The sequence below is a fragment of the Anomalospiza imberbis genome, chromosome 17 (assembly GCF_031753505.1).
Source record: "Anomalospiza imberbis isolate Cuckoo-Finch-1a 21T00152 chromosome 17, ASM3175350v1, whole genome shotgun sequence".
In the NCBI taxonomy this organism is placed as follows: domain Eukaryota; kingdom Metazoa; phylum Chordata; class Aves; order Passeriformes; family Viduidae; genus Anomalospiza; species Anomalospiza imberbis.
In genome coordinates this window covers 11,855,271-11,874,813 of record NC_089697.1, presented here as the reverse complement: position 1 = coordinate 11,874,813, position 19,543 = coordinate 11,855,271, and the positions used below count along the sequence as shown (strand labels likewise).

General features: G+C 48.0%; 1 protein-coding gene across 2 annotated transcripts in view; it reads left to right on the top strand.

Moving 5' to 3' along the window:
• Positions 1-19,543, top strand: part of PCK1 (phosphoenolpyruvate carboxykinase 1) — a 59,909-nt gene that overhangs the window by 5,160 nt on the left and 35,206 nt on the right. The window contains exons 9-10 of one of the 2 annotated variants that reach the window (XM_068207992.1): positions 731-826; positions 1,396-2,484. In XM_068207992.1, the coding sequence (XP_068064093.1) occupies positions 731-826; positions 1,396-1,850 (551 nt within the window). In that variant the 3' untranslated portion in view covers positions 1,851-2,484. Of the gene's footprint in view, positions 1-730; positions 827-1,395; positions 2,485-19,543 lie in introns of those variants that run through there. The other variant, XM_068207993.1, reaches the window with a different exon arrangement.

Here is a 19,543-nt window from a genome sequence, read left to right as displayed (position 1 = left end):
CACCCTTCCAGGCTGAAATGCTGGCCTCAGAAGGGTGGACACACAGCTGGGCATAGCCACAGGTTTTGCTTTCACAGCTGCAAAAGCAAGGAAATAACCACGTTAGTCCAATGTCTCTGTGTTAGCCTTTGGCACACATGCTTCCAGCCACTGGTGTTTCAGTGCCTGAGTAGTTTGATGTTAACACAAAACAGGTAATAATAATAATAATAAAGGGCTGGAGGGAGATCAGGACCCACTAACACGGGTAGCAGACACACAGAAAATTGCTGCATTGGTCTCAATTTGCCTGTAGTTTAAGTAGTTCAGTTAGCAAATGGTTAGAGAAATGAATCAGATAGTTTAAAGAAAAGGAAGTAAAATTAATTAGTCTGCTAAAGGTCACCTAAAGTTGGAAAAGAAATAGAAGTAATGATAGGTCTGAATCTAATATGACCACAGGACCAGATTCTATCTCCATTAAAATCTGCTGGAGATTCTGATGTCCCAGATATCTCCCACTGGATGTGTTCAGTAACCAGTAGCCAGTTTTGAAAACATTCATTTAAACTTTTTTTTGCTGTAAGAGAGCAGTAAATGAACTGATTAAAAAAAAAAAGAAAAAGAAAAAAACAGGAAAAATTAGAATACATTATCCAGTAACATGCATTCAGCACTATCTCAGACAGCAAAACCTGTCATAAAAATGTGTCTGGACCTCTAATTACTGAAGTGATTTTGTTATTTATAGGTGTCCCTCTTGTATATGAGGCTTTTAACTGGAAGCATGGAGTATTTGTAGGAGCAGCCATGAGATCTGAAGCAACAGCAGCTGCTGAGCACAAAGGTAAATCAAAATTTAATCTGCCTACCTGTATTAAAAGCAGGCCCCTCTGGACTGCCTGCCCTCTCCTTCCCCCCGCTCTTTCACATTTCAGTCTTGGCAGCAATTTTTGCAACCTGTACACTTTCACAATAGAAAATATTTGTACTGGAATTAACAGCCAAATTCTCTGTAAAAGTCAAATTAAGAAAAATAATCCCTTAGGTGGCAAGCATACAGAACAGGATGCAGGCACAGGGTTGCCAGAAGCCTTGACAGGGAGTTCTTGTTACAGTCTGGGATAAACAAATTTAAATTTTCTCTTCTGCTAGAGCTCAACATAAATGTGCGAATGAGAGCCATCTCTTGAGAATCTTCATTTAAGCTGCTTGACCTGAAATTTAAGAACTTTAATAACAAAAATTAATTTAATTTGTACCTTCTGTGCATCAAGGATAATGCTTGTGCAGTTTCTTGAAGCTCACAAGGGTGGTGAAGGGATCATGGGTAAACCCTGGGGGGATCTGAATCTTTGTGCTTTAGAATAAATGTGCTATTTATTCCCTTACCTTCTCCATCTGTATTTCAAACAGGCAAAATCATTATGCATGATCCATTTGCCATGAGGCCTTTCTTTGGCTACAACTTTGGCAAATACTTGGCCCACTGGCTGAGCATGGCCCATCGTCCAGCTGCAAAACTACCCAGGATCTTTCACGTTAATTGGTTCCGGAAAGACAGCCAAGGGAAATTCCTGTGGCCTGGCTTCGGAGAGAATTCCCGTGTGCTGGAGTGGATGTTCAACAGAATTGAAGGGAAAGCCTCTGCCAAACCAACTGCCATAGGTTACATCCCCAATGATGCTGCTTTGAACTTGAAGGGTTTAGAAGATGTCAACCTGACCGAACTGTTTGATATCTCTAAAGAGTTCTGGGAAAAGGAGGTAGAAGAAATCAAGCAATACTTTGAAGTGCAAGTTAATGCTGACCTTCCCTATGAAATAGAAAGGGAATTGCTTGCCTTAGAGATGAGGATAAAACAGCTGTGAGCTGATCAAACCCACAATTATTTATCAATTTGCACACACTAAGACAAGGCAAATTCATTTTACCAAATCACCACTGGAAGCATAACAGCACACTGATGAGCAGGGGGTTATAATGAAAGTAGGTCATAGCTTAGTTAGGATATAGATACAGAGACATTCTAGAAATAACTCCAGACCTAATGATTTATAACTGCATCGGTTGTTGTGAATAGGTGAGCAGCTGTGGGAGTGCGTGTGCACAGGGTCTGAAACCCCTGTTCTGTCACTTACGTGCACACAGAGCCATGATGGGTGTAAATTATTTGCCTAGTTCTGCATATACAATCCAAACCAATCCAGCCTTCAAGTTGTAGCACATTGTTTCCATCACAGAAACCTCTGGAGTCTCAGACTCCACTCGAAAGAGGAGAGAAAATTAGATGCTGTATATATATGTATTACCTAAACATATTTCATGTCTTAAATACTTTTTAGAAAAATGAAGTTGTAACTTCTATCAGAGTGAAAGATGACTTTATATTACTAATGCATATTTAAGATATTGCTATTATATATTACTCACGTTCCTGTGATTTCCAGATGTTTTGAATGGCTTGTTCTTAAACTATAAAATAAATGTTTATATAAAATATTACCTCATTTCCAGTATTCTTGCTGTTTATAAACTGCATGCACATAAATTGAGGCTCCTGTCAATACCACAGCACAGGCAGAGATGCACATGTGGAAGTTAGATGTTGACTGGAGCTGATCTGCTACTCCTGAGCCAACTAGTTTAAGCCACATACTGTCTTTGCAACTTCAATTCAAGCCAAAGGAATGATCCAAAAATTATGATACCAGCTGTGAGCAGTCATCCAGTTGGTGACACACTCTCCATAACTGGGCATTGTTAGTTACTGCAGGCATTTATAAAATAAACTACCCTCTAGGAAAGCCCCATATTAGGACCTTGCTCATTTGTTAAAGTCATAGGATTTGTCCTTGCTCCACAGCACCTTGGCTTTTTCAAGAGTAACAAGCGAAGCTGTTGAAGTAAAGACAATTTGGGAAAAAGTTTTCCAGACCTGTCAGGATGCCTAAAGCCTTAGAGCTCAATGAAAATCAGGGCAGGAACCTGTGTTGGGTTCCTTGTAGAGCCAAGACACTAAAACCAGCCCATGTTCTCCCAATTAGAGGTGTCATTTATGTGCTTCCCACATCCCTGGCAGGTATCCTGCTTTTTTACTTTGAATGCTTGATCTCCCAAAACACATTGCAAATATTTGCTTAGCAAAAAGAAAATCACTTACATTGTGTAATAAGCCTTTTTACAGACTTGCTTCCTTGCAGAGCAAACAGTGCCAGGGCTGGTCAACAACTGCCCTTCAAAGTTTGCTAGGAGAGATCACATAATCTGAAGAGGCTCTAAATTACCCCCTGACCCCATGTTTAAGACTTAGCACAAACATTATCCGTTCTGAAGTGAGTCACAGAGCCCAAGTCAATGCATAGGTCACACAAAGAACAGCCCATGGAAGGCTGTGGTGGAAGTGGAGAAGAGTGGTGCAGCTTCTGTGGAAGTGATCAAAATCACATCTGCATCTCCTATAGGGTCACCTCTATGTGTCCTATAAGTGGGCTTCAGATTAACAGAAAAATCAAGGTGCAAGTCAGTAAATAAGTCAGAGGAAGTGAGGCAAGGAAAACTGGAATACACACTCCTCAGATTCAAACATTACTATCAAGTGTATAAAATAAAGTTGTTAATAAAGTAATTCTATAAATAGCTGATGAACAGCCTGGGCTATTCACAACTGGTGTGACAGTACTGGGCTGGTATTTGGATATGTCTAAGAAAGAGCAAGGAAAGCTGAGAAAATCTGTCATGGTGATCTCAGAGAGTTATGGCCAGTTACAGCCTCAGGGTTTCTTATGGGCCTCGGGAGAGGATCCCAGCCCTGAGCAATGCAAATGTGTTCCAGGCACAGCTTGAAATGCTGCCCAGGAGATGTACAGAAGCTTGGGGCTTTCCAGAGCTCTCTGAGCACTCCAGTGTGCTGCTCTGCCTTCCCAAACACAACCAGGCTCAAAGGAGTGTTCCAAAGAAACGGCTCCTTCTTCCTGCCAGAGGAATCTGTGCCAGGGGCCCAAGCCCAGCAGGCATATGGGCATGGGAAAACTCAGTGACATTCCTCCCATAAAATGCTGCTCCGTGAGGAGATACAGACCCCATCACTGAGGTCCTGCAGCACACGCCCAGCTCTAGCAACACTGCTGTTGTAAAGTGCTAACTGCGTTGAGAACATCTTACCCAGCCCAAAAACACTGGCTCTCACACTCTGACTAAACCCCTGCTTTCTCCTCCTCACCCCAAGAAATCAGGGAATTTTCCTTCCTTTGACCACCACTGCCCTCAGGTTCTGCTCTGGGTATTTTTTTTCCACATAACACAGCAAAACCCATGGACAGTGCCTATCATGAGCTCCTCCAGAAAAAAAATATTTAAACCATTTGTGGTTCTCCCACTGCACACATTTTAGCCACATGCACCTTTTCAAACACTGCTCAGAGAAACAGATCATTCCAGAAACCAGAAAATGGGGGGGGGGGGGGGGGGGGGGAAACTGCTGTACTGTTAAGAATGAGAACAAGAAAATTAGTTTTTGCGCGAGTCATTCAACAGCTCCTTTGTATGTAAATATATCCTCAACCCATCAGCATCTATGGGGAGTACAATTTACATTTTGAATGATCAAAATGTTTAGTATTGGCAGAGAAAATGTTTAAAAAGGGAGAAGGTGGTGGTTTAAAATTTAGAAACTTAGTCAACTGTGCCAGATTATGATCTCAACTCTTCTCCCTCCAACAAACACTATGCTCCATAAAAACAAAATGCTTTTAAATTGAAATTTGGAAGTTCCCCTGATTTTCAAAAGAAAGAGGGGAGGGCAACAAATGCAATAAATTTCAACAAATTAGTAGAGAAATATAAAACGTGGCCTATTAAAAGTGATTCAGAGAAGGGAAGCACAGGCAAGACTAACACATGAAGTGTACAGAGCCATAACATTTGCAACAGCTGTGTTATGAAATGCACTTGGTATTCTGGGAAGTGAGAAACAAAATACTTTGTTAAAACACTTGTGGATGTACCGGTGGCTTAGAAGAAGAGAGACAAAATTAAAATCACAGTTTAACCATTACTAGTTTTGAGGATAAGATCTCTGGTACCTTGTTTGTGCCGCGATTCACTGGACAAGAACATTGGGATGGATGCACCACATCTAGGAAGGCTGTGCTCAACTACCTTAAATTTAGCACAGTCCCTCGGGTAAAAAGTCTGGCCTCAGTGCCAAGTGCTCCTGTTAGCACAGATAAATCCAGAGCTCAGACCTAGACCTTGGCCCAATCCTTGCACAGGTTGAGAAGCCTCCAAGCCCGACGCCATCCTTTGGACTAATTTCTCATATTTCAAGGTCAAGTTTTGACTGCGTTTTGTCTTGTTCCTTCAAATCCCCTTCTTAGATGTCAGTCTCAGCAGTAATTAGCTTGAGTATATAAGATATCCATGCACCTGGATTTTGTCAACATCATGAAGGTTAAACCAAATAAATAAATAAACCTGAAAAGCAGCATCCAGCTTGCTGCAGAACTCATGTTGGAAAACAGTGAAACCCAACTTCAAACCTCTCACAGTTCTAGGATGATATTTTCAGGAAAAGAAGCAAAATTCAGAGAAATGGCATTTGTGCTCTGGGAAATGCTGTTTTCCAAAAACCTTGGCTACCATAGTAACATGATTTATTCCATACTTGCGGCAGTATAGTCAGTCAGCTCCCCAGCAGAAAGACAATTATTGTAACTAGAGATGTACCTGGCTGGAAGGCTGTGGGAATGCTGCTATGGATGGCAGAGCAGAGCACTCTAAACTCCAAATTAGTAATTGTTAGTGTTGATCATGGAGGACATTTCTGGCAGAGGTTTAACCTCAGCAGTACAAAGGGGCACGTTGGTCAAATTGAGTGCTGGCAAATCCCCCTCACCGAGATTCCAAACCACATCCTGCCCCATCTGTGTGTCCTTATGCAAAACAGCTAGGTGGGGAGAATGAGAAAGAAAAACCCCTAATTGCTATTGTATTCCTTTACTGCATTCTGCAGCCACCATGGATATGTTATATATATGTATATATATGTTATATATATGTATATATATGATATACACCACTTTTCTCCAGTGTAAATGTGACCAGACATAGGTTCTGAGATGATTCTGCCTCCAGCTTTCCTTCAAGCTGATAAGCTGCAAGCAGAACTTTTTCTAATACACATCCCAGAAATGTTCTTTGTGTCTTCTTTGGAAATGTCAGATGCTGGCCATTGGAAAAGGGAAAACATCTGGTTTAATCCTCCCGAAGGAACATATCAAAGTATTTGTGCTGGTTTTTTTATGCAGCCTCAATGCCTTTTATTCATCTAAAAAATCCCTTTGTAAACTGTTGCATTTCATTTTTGTTGGTTTTGTTCTTTTTTTTTGAACCAAAAATGTAGATTTTGTTCCTTTTCTTGTAAAGCATCACAAGGCCATTTCCCAGGTTGAGATGGCCAAGGAACAGTCCCTCCCAGAAACTTGATCCTGATAAACAGCTGTTCTCCAGCACAAACTAAGCTCATCCTCCATGGAAAATAGCTCCTAGGCTCACAATAAATAGATCTTACCCCTGCTGTGTATAGATTTGTGGGCTTTAAACTAAACTGATAGTCTGAACTTGTCATCTTTCCCATCTCATCAGAAATCCTAGAAAGGGCCTGTCACCATGGTGGAGGCTGGCACAGCAACAGCACAAATGCCAGCTCTGAACGTGAATAGAACAACAAAACCTCGTTTTACCCACTGGAAACCATCACTATATTTATCTGTGTCTTCCTGAACAGATGAGAAACTTCCCATGGTGTTCTGGAGCTCCAGATCCTGAGAGCAGCTATGAATAGTGGCTTTAAATTTATCCAAGGTTGGAAAAGGGCCGAAACCTAAAGCTTCAAGATGATGGCAGTTCAGCTGGCTAGGAAGCCAGCAGAGCCTTGGAAGGGGCATGGAGATAAATTCCCATCTACAGGGTGAACAACATCACCGTCCACATCCAGTAATGCTGTGGAAGTGGGGTGACTTAGAATGACGTGGGATCATGAGAAGTACAACTCTCCCAGGAGTTATTCCTGCTGGCAGGAGCCAGAAGGGTGGTGAGACCCATGGGGAGCTTCTGCCTTGACCCTCACTGAGCACCCTGACCCCCCTGTTTCTTTTCCTGTAGCTCATTCGGGTCTGCCCAGGCTAAGGTAAGTGCGCCTGGATTTTTGTTCCACTTCAATCCCTGGATTGCCTTAAATAACAACTTCATGGACAGCCCCATGGCCAGGACAGTGGAGCTGGACAGCAGAGCTCCTGTTAGCTTTGGTGGTGACCAAAAGAACCTGCACAAAAACAAACTCCAGCAAAAACCCCACATTCAGCCTGGTTTTGCCAATCAAAGTGACACTATCAACAGTTCTGTCAAGCTCCAGAGGTAACCAACAGGGAAAAAAAACCAAACTATAAATTAGCTATAAATTTAAACTAGGACAAGAGTTGGGAAAGGGAGGGGGAGGCTGTTTGAGAGCTGTGGGTTGAGTGGTGGTCTTAGGGTACAAAAACAATAGCCTTCTGACACTAATAAGTAGAAACAAGCCTTGGATTCTGTGGCGTTTTCTTGGTCTTTATTCTATAAAGACAGAAATCTGGCTCTATTTCATCATAGTTATCTACACTCAGGCACCCCTCCACCCTTGAAGGAGATTAGTAGTGATAATGCATCTGGTACCTGCCCCAGCAATAACAGATCTATGTGGAGAAGACTACAAGAAATTGTTTGGACTTCTGCCCAGTCCTAGAAGTCCCACCAAGCATTTCCAAAAGTCCCATCAGTTTTTACGGCTTGTCTCTCAAGAAGGCTGCAGAAACCTACATGAGGGAGAGACTTTAAAAAGATTTCTGCAGACGTTTATTTCTGGCCAAATTATGATTGCTTGGAGGAAAAAGAAGCCACCATACAAATCTTGTTAGAGACTTCAGCAGGAACTCACAAACCCATGCAGAACCAAGATAAGCTAAAAAAAGCAATTGCATCCAGGAAGGAAAGACAGACCAGCCAGCCAAATGCAACTCTTAATTCCAACCCGTGACAGACCCCTGGGGCAGCTCCAAAGCCACTTAGCACAAGTGTGGAGCTGGGCCAGGAGAAGTCGCTGGCACCAGAAGAGCAGCTCTGGCAAGTCCCCGCTGCAATTTGGTGATTTGCTGAGGGGGACAGACTCAGACAGGCTCGGTACCCTCAGGACCACTCCCCACCCCCAAAACCCCCCAAGCTGACAGCTCCAGGGACACCGTGATCCCTGAGCTCCCTGCACACGTAGGAAAGCAGAGTAACAGCACATCTGTCAACAGCACAGAAACACGCCGGCAGTGCTCGCTGCGGCTTGGCAGGAGCCGGATCAGCCGTCTGCAGTCCAAGGTCTAAAGGGCAATCTGCCTCCCAAGACTCCTGCAGCTCCAAGGACCTCTGTCCTGGGGCAAATATCTGTGACTGGGCAGCCCAAAGGCCCCCTGCACATGCCCTGCAGGCACCGTGCCCACTTGGTGCTACACAGGAGGTGAACCTCCCCGGGAACCCAGGGGATAAAACAACACAGAGGCTAAAGGTTAATCCCTGTGCCCCTCAGACCCTCCAGTGGACCTCACCAGATGGGCTGCTCTGCCAGCAGAGGTGGAGCACATGGCACACCAGCACAGCATTAGCAGGCACTGAGGATATTCTCCACTGCAAGGACTGGAAAGTGCTTTCTTTTCAGGGACACTGTGCACAGAGCTGCCAGGAAGGTGACCGGACTGATTAGTCTTGTGCAGGGCTGTGGGACTGCTGGCAACTGCCTGGCCTGGGGGTCCCCAAGCTGCACGGCTCAGTAGGAGGAAGGTAAAGGAGGGGGACCAGATGGTTTCTAGCAATGACAGCTACAAACTTCCCTGCAGGCTGTGTCACATCGCTGCTCCGTCTCCAAACAAGCAGCTCTCACATACAGCTGCAGCCTTAGACAGTGGAAACTGGGAGTTTCTTCTGTTCCAGTTGCTGGAGAGCATCTCCCAGTCTCCTGGTCCAGGTGAGGGTGTTTGCTGGATGCTGTCCCTGCTGCAGACACAGCAGGAGGGCCCTGCTCCCCGGACACTTTTGATGGTGCCAGGTTGTTTTAACTATGAATTTGAACAGAAATCATGTTGCACCCTAAATGTCACTGCCAGGCAGAAGGGAAGTAATGAATCTCCAGCAATATTCCCAACATCATGATTTTAAAGCATAAAGTCAATATACACTGCAAGAACCCCTACAACTGTAGCTGCCTTGGTGAAGCCATTAACAAATGCAGTTTAACACATCCAAGTGCAGCCAGTCCTCACTGGGGGCTGCTCCCATCCTTCTCCCCCCATTGCTCTGCTTATTGTTTGCTTCACTGTTAATCCCACCTAATTTAAAAATAGGAAATTGATTTCTTATGTATCCATTACAAACCAAATCATTTCTTTATTACAGCGAGGATCATATTTCATAAGCAAGTCATGGAAAATTAAAACCATGCCTGTTGCTTTGATGAAATAATGGAGAAAAGTGCTGGAGGGGAAGACACAGACAGCTGGGGGCTGTCATGCAACCAGTGGTGCAAGTTAACTCTTTGCTCTCATCCAGGGCTCCCAGCACTGCCTGTTCTCCTCCCCCAGGCTTCTGGTTGTAGTGCTAAGTACTCCCTTATCCCTGAGCCTCCAAAGCACCTCAGAGAAAGAATGCAACCCCTCTGAACAAAGTGGGTCAGTGATTGTGGAGGTTTTGTTGTTAACAGAAGGTTTGCAGATTCCTCCCAGTATTGACACTCCTGAAATGCCGGGTTTGTTGCTGTTGCACAGTGTGCAAAACACAGGGACAAACACCAGCCACACTCAGCCCAGGAGTCCCTGTAGCATAAATATTTCCAGTCCTTGGGCATATTAGACCGTTGTGCTGTGCTGCTGGGAAGGGGGCTCAGGCTGAAGGGGAGCCACAGTTGCCTGGAGAGGTCCCAATGTCCATTGCACTCAGTTTATGTCAGCACAGCAGGCACCACAGCAACAACAAGTTAGCAGTGTACTGTGGCTTGGGGTGGATAATAAATTAAAACAAAATGCATTGTGTGCATTGCAGAGGATTTATGGACTGTCCTGTGAACCTCCCTGTGGAACAGACAGGACATGGGTCCTCCGAAGAGTAATCCAGATAAGTGCTACAGCCCGAGGACATTGCAACATCCAACCCAAAGTTCATTGGCTACTTTATAAACGTGTTGATCTCCAGGAATTACAGCCAAAAACACCCTCTGCAATTTCCCCATCAGAAGCAGAAAGAACACTGAGCTATCACTGTAGAATTCTTTACATAATATATCATCTGTGGATGTATCCATATAAAAATGCCATTTTTGAGGACAAAGAATGAGCAAAACTGTCACAACAGACCACAGTCAGGCTCCATGAGAGCGAAGGGTAGCAGAAGAGATTGCTTTAGAGCAGTAATTCATGTCTAGCCTGTTCAACTCTGAGCATACCCTTTTGAGCAAGTAACTATTTGGTTTCATTCCTTTGGGGTAAGAGTCTCCCATTTGGGAAAAAAAAAAAAAAAAAAGAAACAAAAAACAAAACAAAACATTTTACAGTATCTTGTAAGTCTGTGTTGCTCTCAAAGCCTGCCACAGAATCATTGAGGTTGGAAAAGATCTTTAAGATCACTAAGTCCCCATGGACTTGTTCTTCCTGGAAGTCAGGACCAGGGAGATTACCACCCTAAAGTAATTCTTACACCAGGTAAGAGGCCTGGAAACCTTCACCTGATCCTGCTCCAGCCCTGGGAGGAGCCCAGCCAGCCACCAGCAGCTATTTGCCAGTTCACCACAAAAAGCTTCCTTCCAAGTGAGCCAAGGGAAGTCCTTTAAAACCCTTTATGGTCCCTTTGTGCTGATGGTTCTCAGAATAGAAAAACAAGTTTTGTAACTCAGTGGAAGTGAAGGAAACGAGCTCTTTCCAGGAACATCCTGCAGTGGCCCTGCAGCCCCCAAGCTCCCTCCAAACAGCTTCTTGGAAGCTCTGTCACTGGGATATACCATGCTCCTTTCTACCAGTTTCTGTACTGGCTGCTACCATGTTCAACCAACTTATTTATGCAATAAACAGCTCAAGAAATATCTGTATAAAATACTGTAAGTTATGTCCAAGCAGCTCCAAGATCAACTAAAAGGGCCGAAACTCTCAGCCTCTGTAAAGTTCTCCTATGTGAGAGGCATTTCAGTTTCCTCTTAGGGGGTATTGAATTTTAATAATTATCAAATACATGACAGAATTATTTTCAATAAGTTTCTTCCTTGGTCTTACCATGCATCACCCAAACAAAATACTCTTAGAACTCTTGAGGAAAATGTCAAAGTGATGTGGTAAGTCACGAAAAAAATGCAGAAATTCAGAAACATCCATTTGCACTTGCACAGCAGAGCCGGCTCACCAGGCTGATATTTTAATGGAACCACTGGATGTTTTCATTAGCTGCATTTGCCACAATGACAGCAACAATAACTCCCAGACAGAAGTCAAGACAAGACGCAGTAATTAGGTCAAACCTTCGGGATAGAGCTGTCATCACAGACATAAATGTAAGTTACTCTCTCACTGCCCAAGCTCTGCAAGATGTGCTGTTCACTGGGTTGTCTAAACATGATAAAGAAGGGGAAGAAATGAGGGTCATTCTACCTTTTGCTGTTCTTCACAATTACCCCGTGTTTAATTGATCTTGATTAATTATTTAAGGTAAATGGAGCTTTCCTGACCTAACGGCAACATGTAAACTGATTAACTTTACAAAGCCAGCAAAATGATCTGCACAGTGAGATCAGCTCTTGTAATCCATTATTTAGGCCAGGTTATCCTGTGTCAGGGCCAAGGATGTGCTGCCAGACACCAGGCAAGATTGTGGAGGTGTGATGGGGGTCCCCTAGGGATGGGGGTCAAACTCCCCCAGCCCCTTGGCACCAGTGGGAAGGGAAGAGGAACAGGAATATGGGGGAGAGGAGGAACTCTCTGGAGCTCTGGGAGCTCCTGGTGCCGCACGCATATGGGCTTGGGGAGAGGAGAAGAGGAAGACAACCCCTTTCCAGGTGGGCTGAGGGCTCGAGGGGGGTGGCAGGGCAGTGACAGGGGAGGAGGCACCATGGAAGGCAGGTTTGAGCAGCCCAGCAGGACCCAGCTGCTGTTGGGCTCACAGACCCAGCACTGCAGCCTGCACAGCCCAGCCCCAGAGGCAAATGCAGTCTGGCTCTCTGCCTGGTCTTATTTTGGCTGCCCTGTCGATAACATCACCATGGGTTACAGGGCAAAACCCATTTATTTGGTGCAGATAATGCCTATCTTAGCTGAAAATCAATCCCAGATAAAAGCTTTCCAAGAGATCCTGCTTAGATTTGCATGTGAACATTGCAACCGGAGCAGCAGTGCCCTATCCAGGCTGATAAGCAATCTGGTAGCACTGATTCCTTGTATAACCTAGTAAATTACGCATATTGGAAGAAAGTGATTTGTTTGGAGATCTACAGTATCCCCCATCCCTTCTGGCCAATCACTAAGGCAGGTACACAGATAAATGAGAAGAAAACACTCGTCACCACTTTGGCTTCAGGGCAGAAGCAGATAGGGCTGATAAGGCAGCAAGTGAAATTCCCCTCCAGACTCCCAAACAAATAAATACCTACTTGGGCAGAGGCTGCTCAGCTGCAGCAAAAATTCTGCTCTGGTTGTTGGAAATAGCAGCACCCCCAGGCACAAATAGAGCCATAACCTCCCTCCTCCATCAAAAGCTCCCTGCCCAGAGAACTTGTGCTCAAAACAGGTGAGACAGGGCAACTGGGAAGAAAAACAGGCACCCAGAGTCCTGCTTGGAGGCACGGGGACAGGTGGGAGACCCAATCCAGCACCACCATCCCAGGGGAGCAGCCTCCCCCCAGGCTGGCTCTGTGTAAGGGTGAGGATGCTGTTGGGTCACAAAACACAGAGGCAAGAGAGATGTGGGCACCACAAGCCAGTCCCACCACTGAGGTCCCCATCACTGCAAGGTGAAGGTGACAACTCCCATCAAAACTGTCCCTGCTGCTTCCACCAGCCAGGAGGAAAAGCACAGAAGTCAGAACATCCCCAGCCTTTCAGGATGGACTAATCCCTGTCAGCTGTGCACAGAAACCCCCAAATCCTTCAGTCAGTAAGAACTTCCTTCATGATCTGGCTGTGCCACCAAAGGCTTTGACACCATCTCCCTCCTTTTTAAACAGAGATTCATGAAGTCTCATAAATCATTAAAAAAAAAAAAAAAAAGAAGCAGCTTTCTGCCAAATTGCTGATACTTCACATTTATGGGTTTTTTCCTCCCATCCCAGTTTCTTTTTCATCTCATCAGTTCCTTCCCTGTATTTATTTCTATTTGGTTTTCTACCTCTGGGAGCAGAGCAAGCCATCAAACCTGGATTAAACATGCCACAAAAGAATTCAAGCCTTGACATGGCCAAAATATTGGTTTCCAATGAAACAAAACAAAAGACCAGGGTGAAGTAACCATTTCAGCAGCTTGTGCAGCCATGTAAATAGATGTTGCCAAGGGAGACTGAAGAGAGATAAAGCTCCACCACTCCTCCAGAGCTCACGGGGGAAATGTTCAGATCCAAACTCCATTTCCCAGCAGCATTCACCAGTCCAGCTCCAGCCAAAATGGTGGATAAGCCACATTTAAAAAATAAATGTTTCAAAAAAGGACAGCAAAGTTCAGGCTTCCCAGCTGGGCACCAGGAAGGCATTTCCTCTCGGGGCAGGTTTCATTTCCCAGCCATGGGACATCTGCAGCCTCCTACCTGTGAGGAAGGGGCTCAGCAGACCTCAGGGCTGACCCAAGACAGCAGTGTTTGTTTTTTATGGAAATATGCATTTCTTTGGAAAAATATGTGTCTCACTGGCAACCCCAGACCTACCAGGCTGCCTCAGTGCAGCTGCTCCCGAGGTGGGAGCAGGCAGAGGGCACTGGCAAGGCTGGAGAGCAGAGCCCCACGCCCTGTGGTGCCAGGGATGTGCCAAGGCCGTGCCTGGGCGAACATCAGGAAAGTTTCCCCCGCAGGGTTAGTGCAATGCAGTGAGACTGCCTGGGAGGCTGAGGAGGCTCGGTCCTTGGACATGTCCAGGACAAGACTCAGCTGACCCAAAACAGCCCTGGCAGCAGCTCAGAGACCAGACCAGAGCCCTCCCAAGGTCCCTCTCATCCAACACCTCCATCAAGAGGATGGCAAATCTGTGCAAAAAGAGACAAATTCAAGACTGACCACAAAAATTCAACCAGCAGCTCCAGAAAAGAGGCAGCTCTAAAACAAGTGACTTTATCCCTGAGGGTTAATTAACGCTGAACCCGATAAAGCCTAACTATTTTGTTTTAATTAAGAGAAGGGGCCCCTTGGCAGCTCCCCGTCCATCCCAGAGACACCCACACCAAGCACAAACACTGAGGAATGCAGCTCCAGCTCACTGCTGGCGTAAGGTGTTTGTTGTCCCGGTGCTGGATTCCCGCTGCCCAGGCTGCCCTTTGCTCCAGGAACATTTCACCTGTGTGCACAGAGCCAGCCCTGCAAGCAGGGTAAACACTGCTCTCAGAGGGCAACACACGCCATTTGCTAAGCAAAGCCACGGACACGTTGACTTTGTTTGTGTTCAGCCTTTCCTGCAAATCGCCAGGGCAGGCTGTGCCAGTTTTGCAGAAATCAGAGGGGTTGTGCTGGCCTGGGGGGCTTTGCTGTGCGAGGAGGGGCTGCAGAGCAATCCTGGCAAGGGTGGAGGTGCAAAGCACCCAGCAGCACCCCAGACTCATGAGCTCCCACTGCCCCAGGAGCAAAACCAGTTGATTTTAGTGGTGATCTGGGTTTGGAGGGGGCCAGGGAGGAGGGAAGGGGCAGGGCTGGCTCAGGCTGTGGTGAGCAGGGAGAGGCAGCCCAGCTGAAAGCTTCTTGGGAGGAAAGAAATGCAAGCAGAGCCTGCAAGCACTTGTTAGTCCACGCACAGAAGACACAGTGGGAAATGCTTCCTGATACATCAGATCTTTCCCAGGATTGCTGCCTGTGTGCTGAGAACTTGGGGAGTGCAGCCCCGAAGGAGACCTGACCCAAACACTGCACACACTGCCCCAGGTGTGTTTGGTGGTGAAATGATTCCTCAGGTTTTGGATTTTCCATTTTTCAGGTTCTGTGCTGCTTTAGTGTGCAGTTCTGAGCTTCACATGAGGGGATGGTGAGCTCTCTGCACAGAGCAGGGAGACAAAACAATTCCTTCTCCGGCTGGGCACCAAGGACAAATGATCCAAATCTCAGCCCAAGAGCACAAACAACGTGGGCTGGAGAGGGAAAAACAAGCAGGATGGGACTGCATGGGCTAAAGCTGGAATGGGACAATGAACTGCAATGTGCCAATGGAGCAGAGCTGATCCCAGTGAGAGCCCCCGGGAGCGCTCGTGCATTTTGGGACCATTTGGGTTCATTTGGGTGCAGCCCTGGCTGGGCTCTGGTGCTGCCCAAGGTGGATCCATGGAGGAGATCCTGTGAATAAATCCCTGCTGTATTCTGTAGCTCTGCCCAGCCTGCACAAGGCATCAACAGGACCGTGCAGGATTTGAAAAGGCTGCAAGGAGACCTGTGCCTCCAGCAGGGAATAAAACACCCTCCAGGCCAGCAACTGAGGCACAAAGCAGCACAAAGTCCCTTCACAGGAGCTGGGTGCCCACCCAGCCAGGACAGACACTGCATTGGCACAGGGCAGGCTGGCTTGGGCCACTTAACTCTGCATGAAAGCAAGCAGAGTCTGGGGGCTCTGTAACTGGCTGCTTTGTTTGTTTTACAGGTACATCTTGCTTCAGAGGGTGTTTCAGGTAACCACTGAAGACAAGTTCAGTGTGTGCCAGAAGTCCCCCTGTGAACACACGAGCGTGCAGCCGTTCAGGAGGGACCACACTGCTGGGACTTCAGTGTCCCAGGACACAAACCTGCTCTTGGCACAGGCTGCATAAGCCTAAACCTCCTTCACAGGAGGCTGAACTCCCCCAGCACACCAACAGAGCTGTTTCTGTGGCTCAGCTGCCATGCCTTGCCCGTGCATTGGAGCCCTTCCCAAATCCATGTCTAACCCCAGCAACTTCACGGGACGTGGTAGAGAGGTGCCCCACCTCTGGATTCCTGCCCAAGAGTTTGATGCAAGCCTGAAAAGACTTCATCTCTGAGGTGAAATTGGCATCATCTGCACTCATTCCAGCCAGGGATCTCCTCCCACCAGGCACCCTCCCAAGATAAAGCTGTCCCAGTTAGTACCAACAGATCCAGTTCAGCACAAATTGTCTGATTGTTTACATAATATGGGACTTATCTCTTACTGTACAAACAGAGAAAGGGCAAAATAACACATCTCTCTACTCCCCTCCTATCTTAAAAGGACAAACCAACCAGAAATTCTGTACATACCAAAAACAAACAAACAAACAAACAAAAAAAAACCCAACAAGATACTCTGGACTGACACAAATTGTGAAAACAGGTCTGCTGGTCAGGGTGCCCTGGAAGGGGCACTGGCTGTGTGTGTTGGGGCATTAATCCCTCTACAAAGTGGCTCTCATAACCACCCCCATTTGTCTCAATAGAGCAGCAAAGTAAGTGCTGTGCTACTGCAGGGTAAGGGGACTCTGCTGCCCACTCAGCTGCCCCAGGCTCGCCTCTGGGGGTCACAGAGCAGCCAGACCCTGCTGAATGGCAGCTGTGCCAGTGCCACCTGTCCCCAGCACTGGGCAGGTGCTCCCAGAGCTCACATACAATTTCTGTGTGCACATATTTAACAAGAAACCCTTTTAGTTCCTGCAGACATCTCTCCCCGTGGAGCTCTGAGCTGGCTTCCACAGGAAACTTTTCCAGCAGGAACATCCAGGGGAAGCAGCTTTGCTGACCCTTTTGCAGACTGGGGCAGATGGGAACCCCTCTCAGGGTTTCCCAAACCCTCCTGCCAGGTCAAATCCAGGCAGGAACAGGAGCCCCACAGCCCAAAGGCTGGGACCTGTGTGCATGCACAGGAGCAGAGGGCAGGGCAGGAAGGAGTCACAGAAAATAGTCAGATGAGCAAGACTTCAGCCCTGTTGGTCTCCATCATCCCCACCTCCCTGCAACAGAGCTCACTCAGAGCCTCCCCATCCCCAGGCAGAGACAGCCCCAACACCCACCTCCATGCAGCACCACTCTCCATCAGGGCCAGGAAAATCCCTTCCTCCTGCTCCCCATGCAGCTTCCAGCCAGGGCTCCTGCCCCTGCTCCTCATCTCAGGGCCTGCCCACCTTCCAGGTGCCCCTCGTTTGCCATTCACCCCTCCTGCCCGGCTCTGCCCCACTCCCCCCAGCTGCAGTGGGTTATCCTGGCAGCAGAGGGGATGGAGAGGGGACCAGGCAGCCACCCTTCCCCTGGAGATCCAGCATGTCAGAAAATGGGGATAGTCGGGGGTAGAAAAGCCCCGGGGCGTGTTGCCACGCTCTCCCGAATCCTGCTTGGAAAGCTTCAAGCATCCTTGTTCTCGCCCAGCCTGCCTGTCGATGTGGCTACGGGAAGCCGGGCTGAGCCATCCCGTGCCTCCGAGAGTCGAGCCCCTTTCCCCGGGACAGCCCTGCCAAGAGGCTCCTTCGCTCGCCATCTCGTGGTGGCAGTAGGCAGCCTGCCACGGCCCGCGGCCCGCGGCCCGCACCAGACATCCCGCATCCCACATCGCGCATCCCGCATCCCACATCGCGCATCCCGCATCCCGCACCATACATCCCACATCCCGCATCCCACATCGCGCATCCCGCATCCCGCACCATACATCCCACATCCCGCACCATACATCCCTCATCCCACATCGCGCATCCCGCATCCCACCTCGCGCATCCCGCACCCCGCACCATACATCCCGCATCCCACATCGCGCATCCCGCATCCCACATCGCGCATCCCGCATCCCACATCGCGCATCCCGCATCCTGCATCCCGCACCATACATCCCACATCCCGCATCCCACGTCCTGCATCCCGCATCCCACATCGCGCATCCCGCATTATACATCCCGCACCATACATCCCGCATCCCACATCCCGCATGCCGCATCATACATCCTGCACCATACATTCCGCATCCCACATCCCACATCCTGCATCCTGCACCATACATCCCGCATCCCGCATCCCCCATCCTACATCCCGCATCCCACATGCCTCATCCCACATCCTGCATCCCACATCCTACAGCCCGCATCCCACACCCTGCATCCCTCATCTCGCATCCCTCATCCCCCATCCTGAATGCCGCATCCCAAATCTCACATCCCACGGCCCCCACGGGGGCCCAGAGTGCGTTGGGGGTGGGTAGGGGCTGGGCCACCACCATGCCACCACCAGCACTGGGTGCTGCTCTACCCCCCAGACTCGACATGAAGCCAGTGCGACCCAGCCCCGTGGTGTCAGTGAGTTACACCTGTGTTACCCAGGTATAGATTTGGCCCTGCAGAGTCACTCACTCACAGGGCTCAGTCCTACCCCGGGAATTTCCCCCGACTCCCATGGGAGGTGCAGCAGGAGGTTAACACGCACACAGGGGGCGATGATGTGTTGGATATGCAGACATTCCATGCCAAGACTTGTGACAGACTGTAAAGGTTTGGCTCCTCACACCCCCAGCACACCAGGACTGGGCTGCCCACCCTCAGGCACCCCAACATTGCTGTAGGTGTCACAGCCCGGGCACTCTGTGAGCACCAGGGAGTGGGAAGGAAGTGCCACGAGAGCTGTCTGTGACAGGCACACCAGGGCAGCTTGGCACTGGCACAGCTTTGCAGGATCCAGCAGCATGGCTGAAGAGCTCCAAAGGCAAAGGTCTCATCTCCAACCCTTTTTAACGCTTTTTGCCATGGAGCCGCAGAATTGTCCCTCCACCCTGTGCAGCTCCAGGCTGCAGGCTGAACTCTGCCATGGTGTCACCCTGCACCACCACTGTGCACACACTCAAATTTCACCCTCAGCCAAATGGTTTTCTTTAAACCAACCCAGGGAAACTTGCTCCAGGAAGAGCAGACACCTGGAAGCCCTTCCAGACCTGGATACCAAAGCAATGGCTTCTGCAATGTGCCCTTATGCAGATTCCTCCAGGACCTGCGGTGCCACCCCAGCCCCCCCTCCAGCACTCCCAGTCCCCCACCAGGCTTCCCTTTTTCTGGTTTTCCCCTCTAATTTGGGTAGAACAGCACAAAAGGAGCAATTTTGCTCCCCACCCCCTTTCCATCCTCCCTCCTCCCCTGTCTGGCAGGTCTGTGTTATTATTAAGACACTTGAGATTATGGTTGTCTGGAAGTCGAAGAATGACAGGAAAGAACCAGATGCCATCCACTGATAAATTACCAGGGCATTATGTAGAGGCAGCTGTACCATATAAAAGCTGGGTTTTTATACCAGGCCATGATTTTCTGTGTGGCATCGTATGGTTCCAGCATCTGGGCGTCACCGTCAATGCCTCCCATATATTTTGCTGAGCACTGT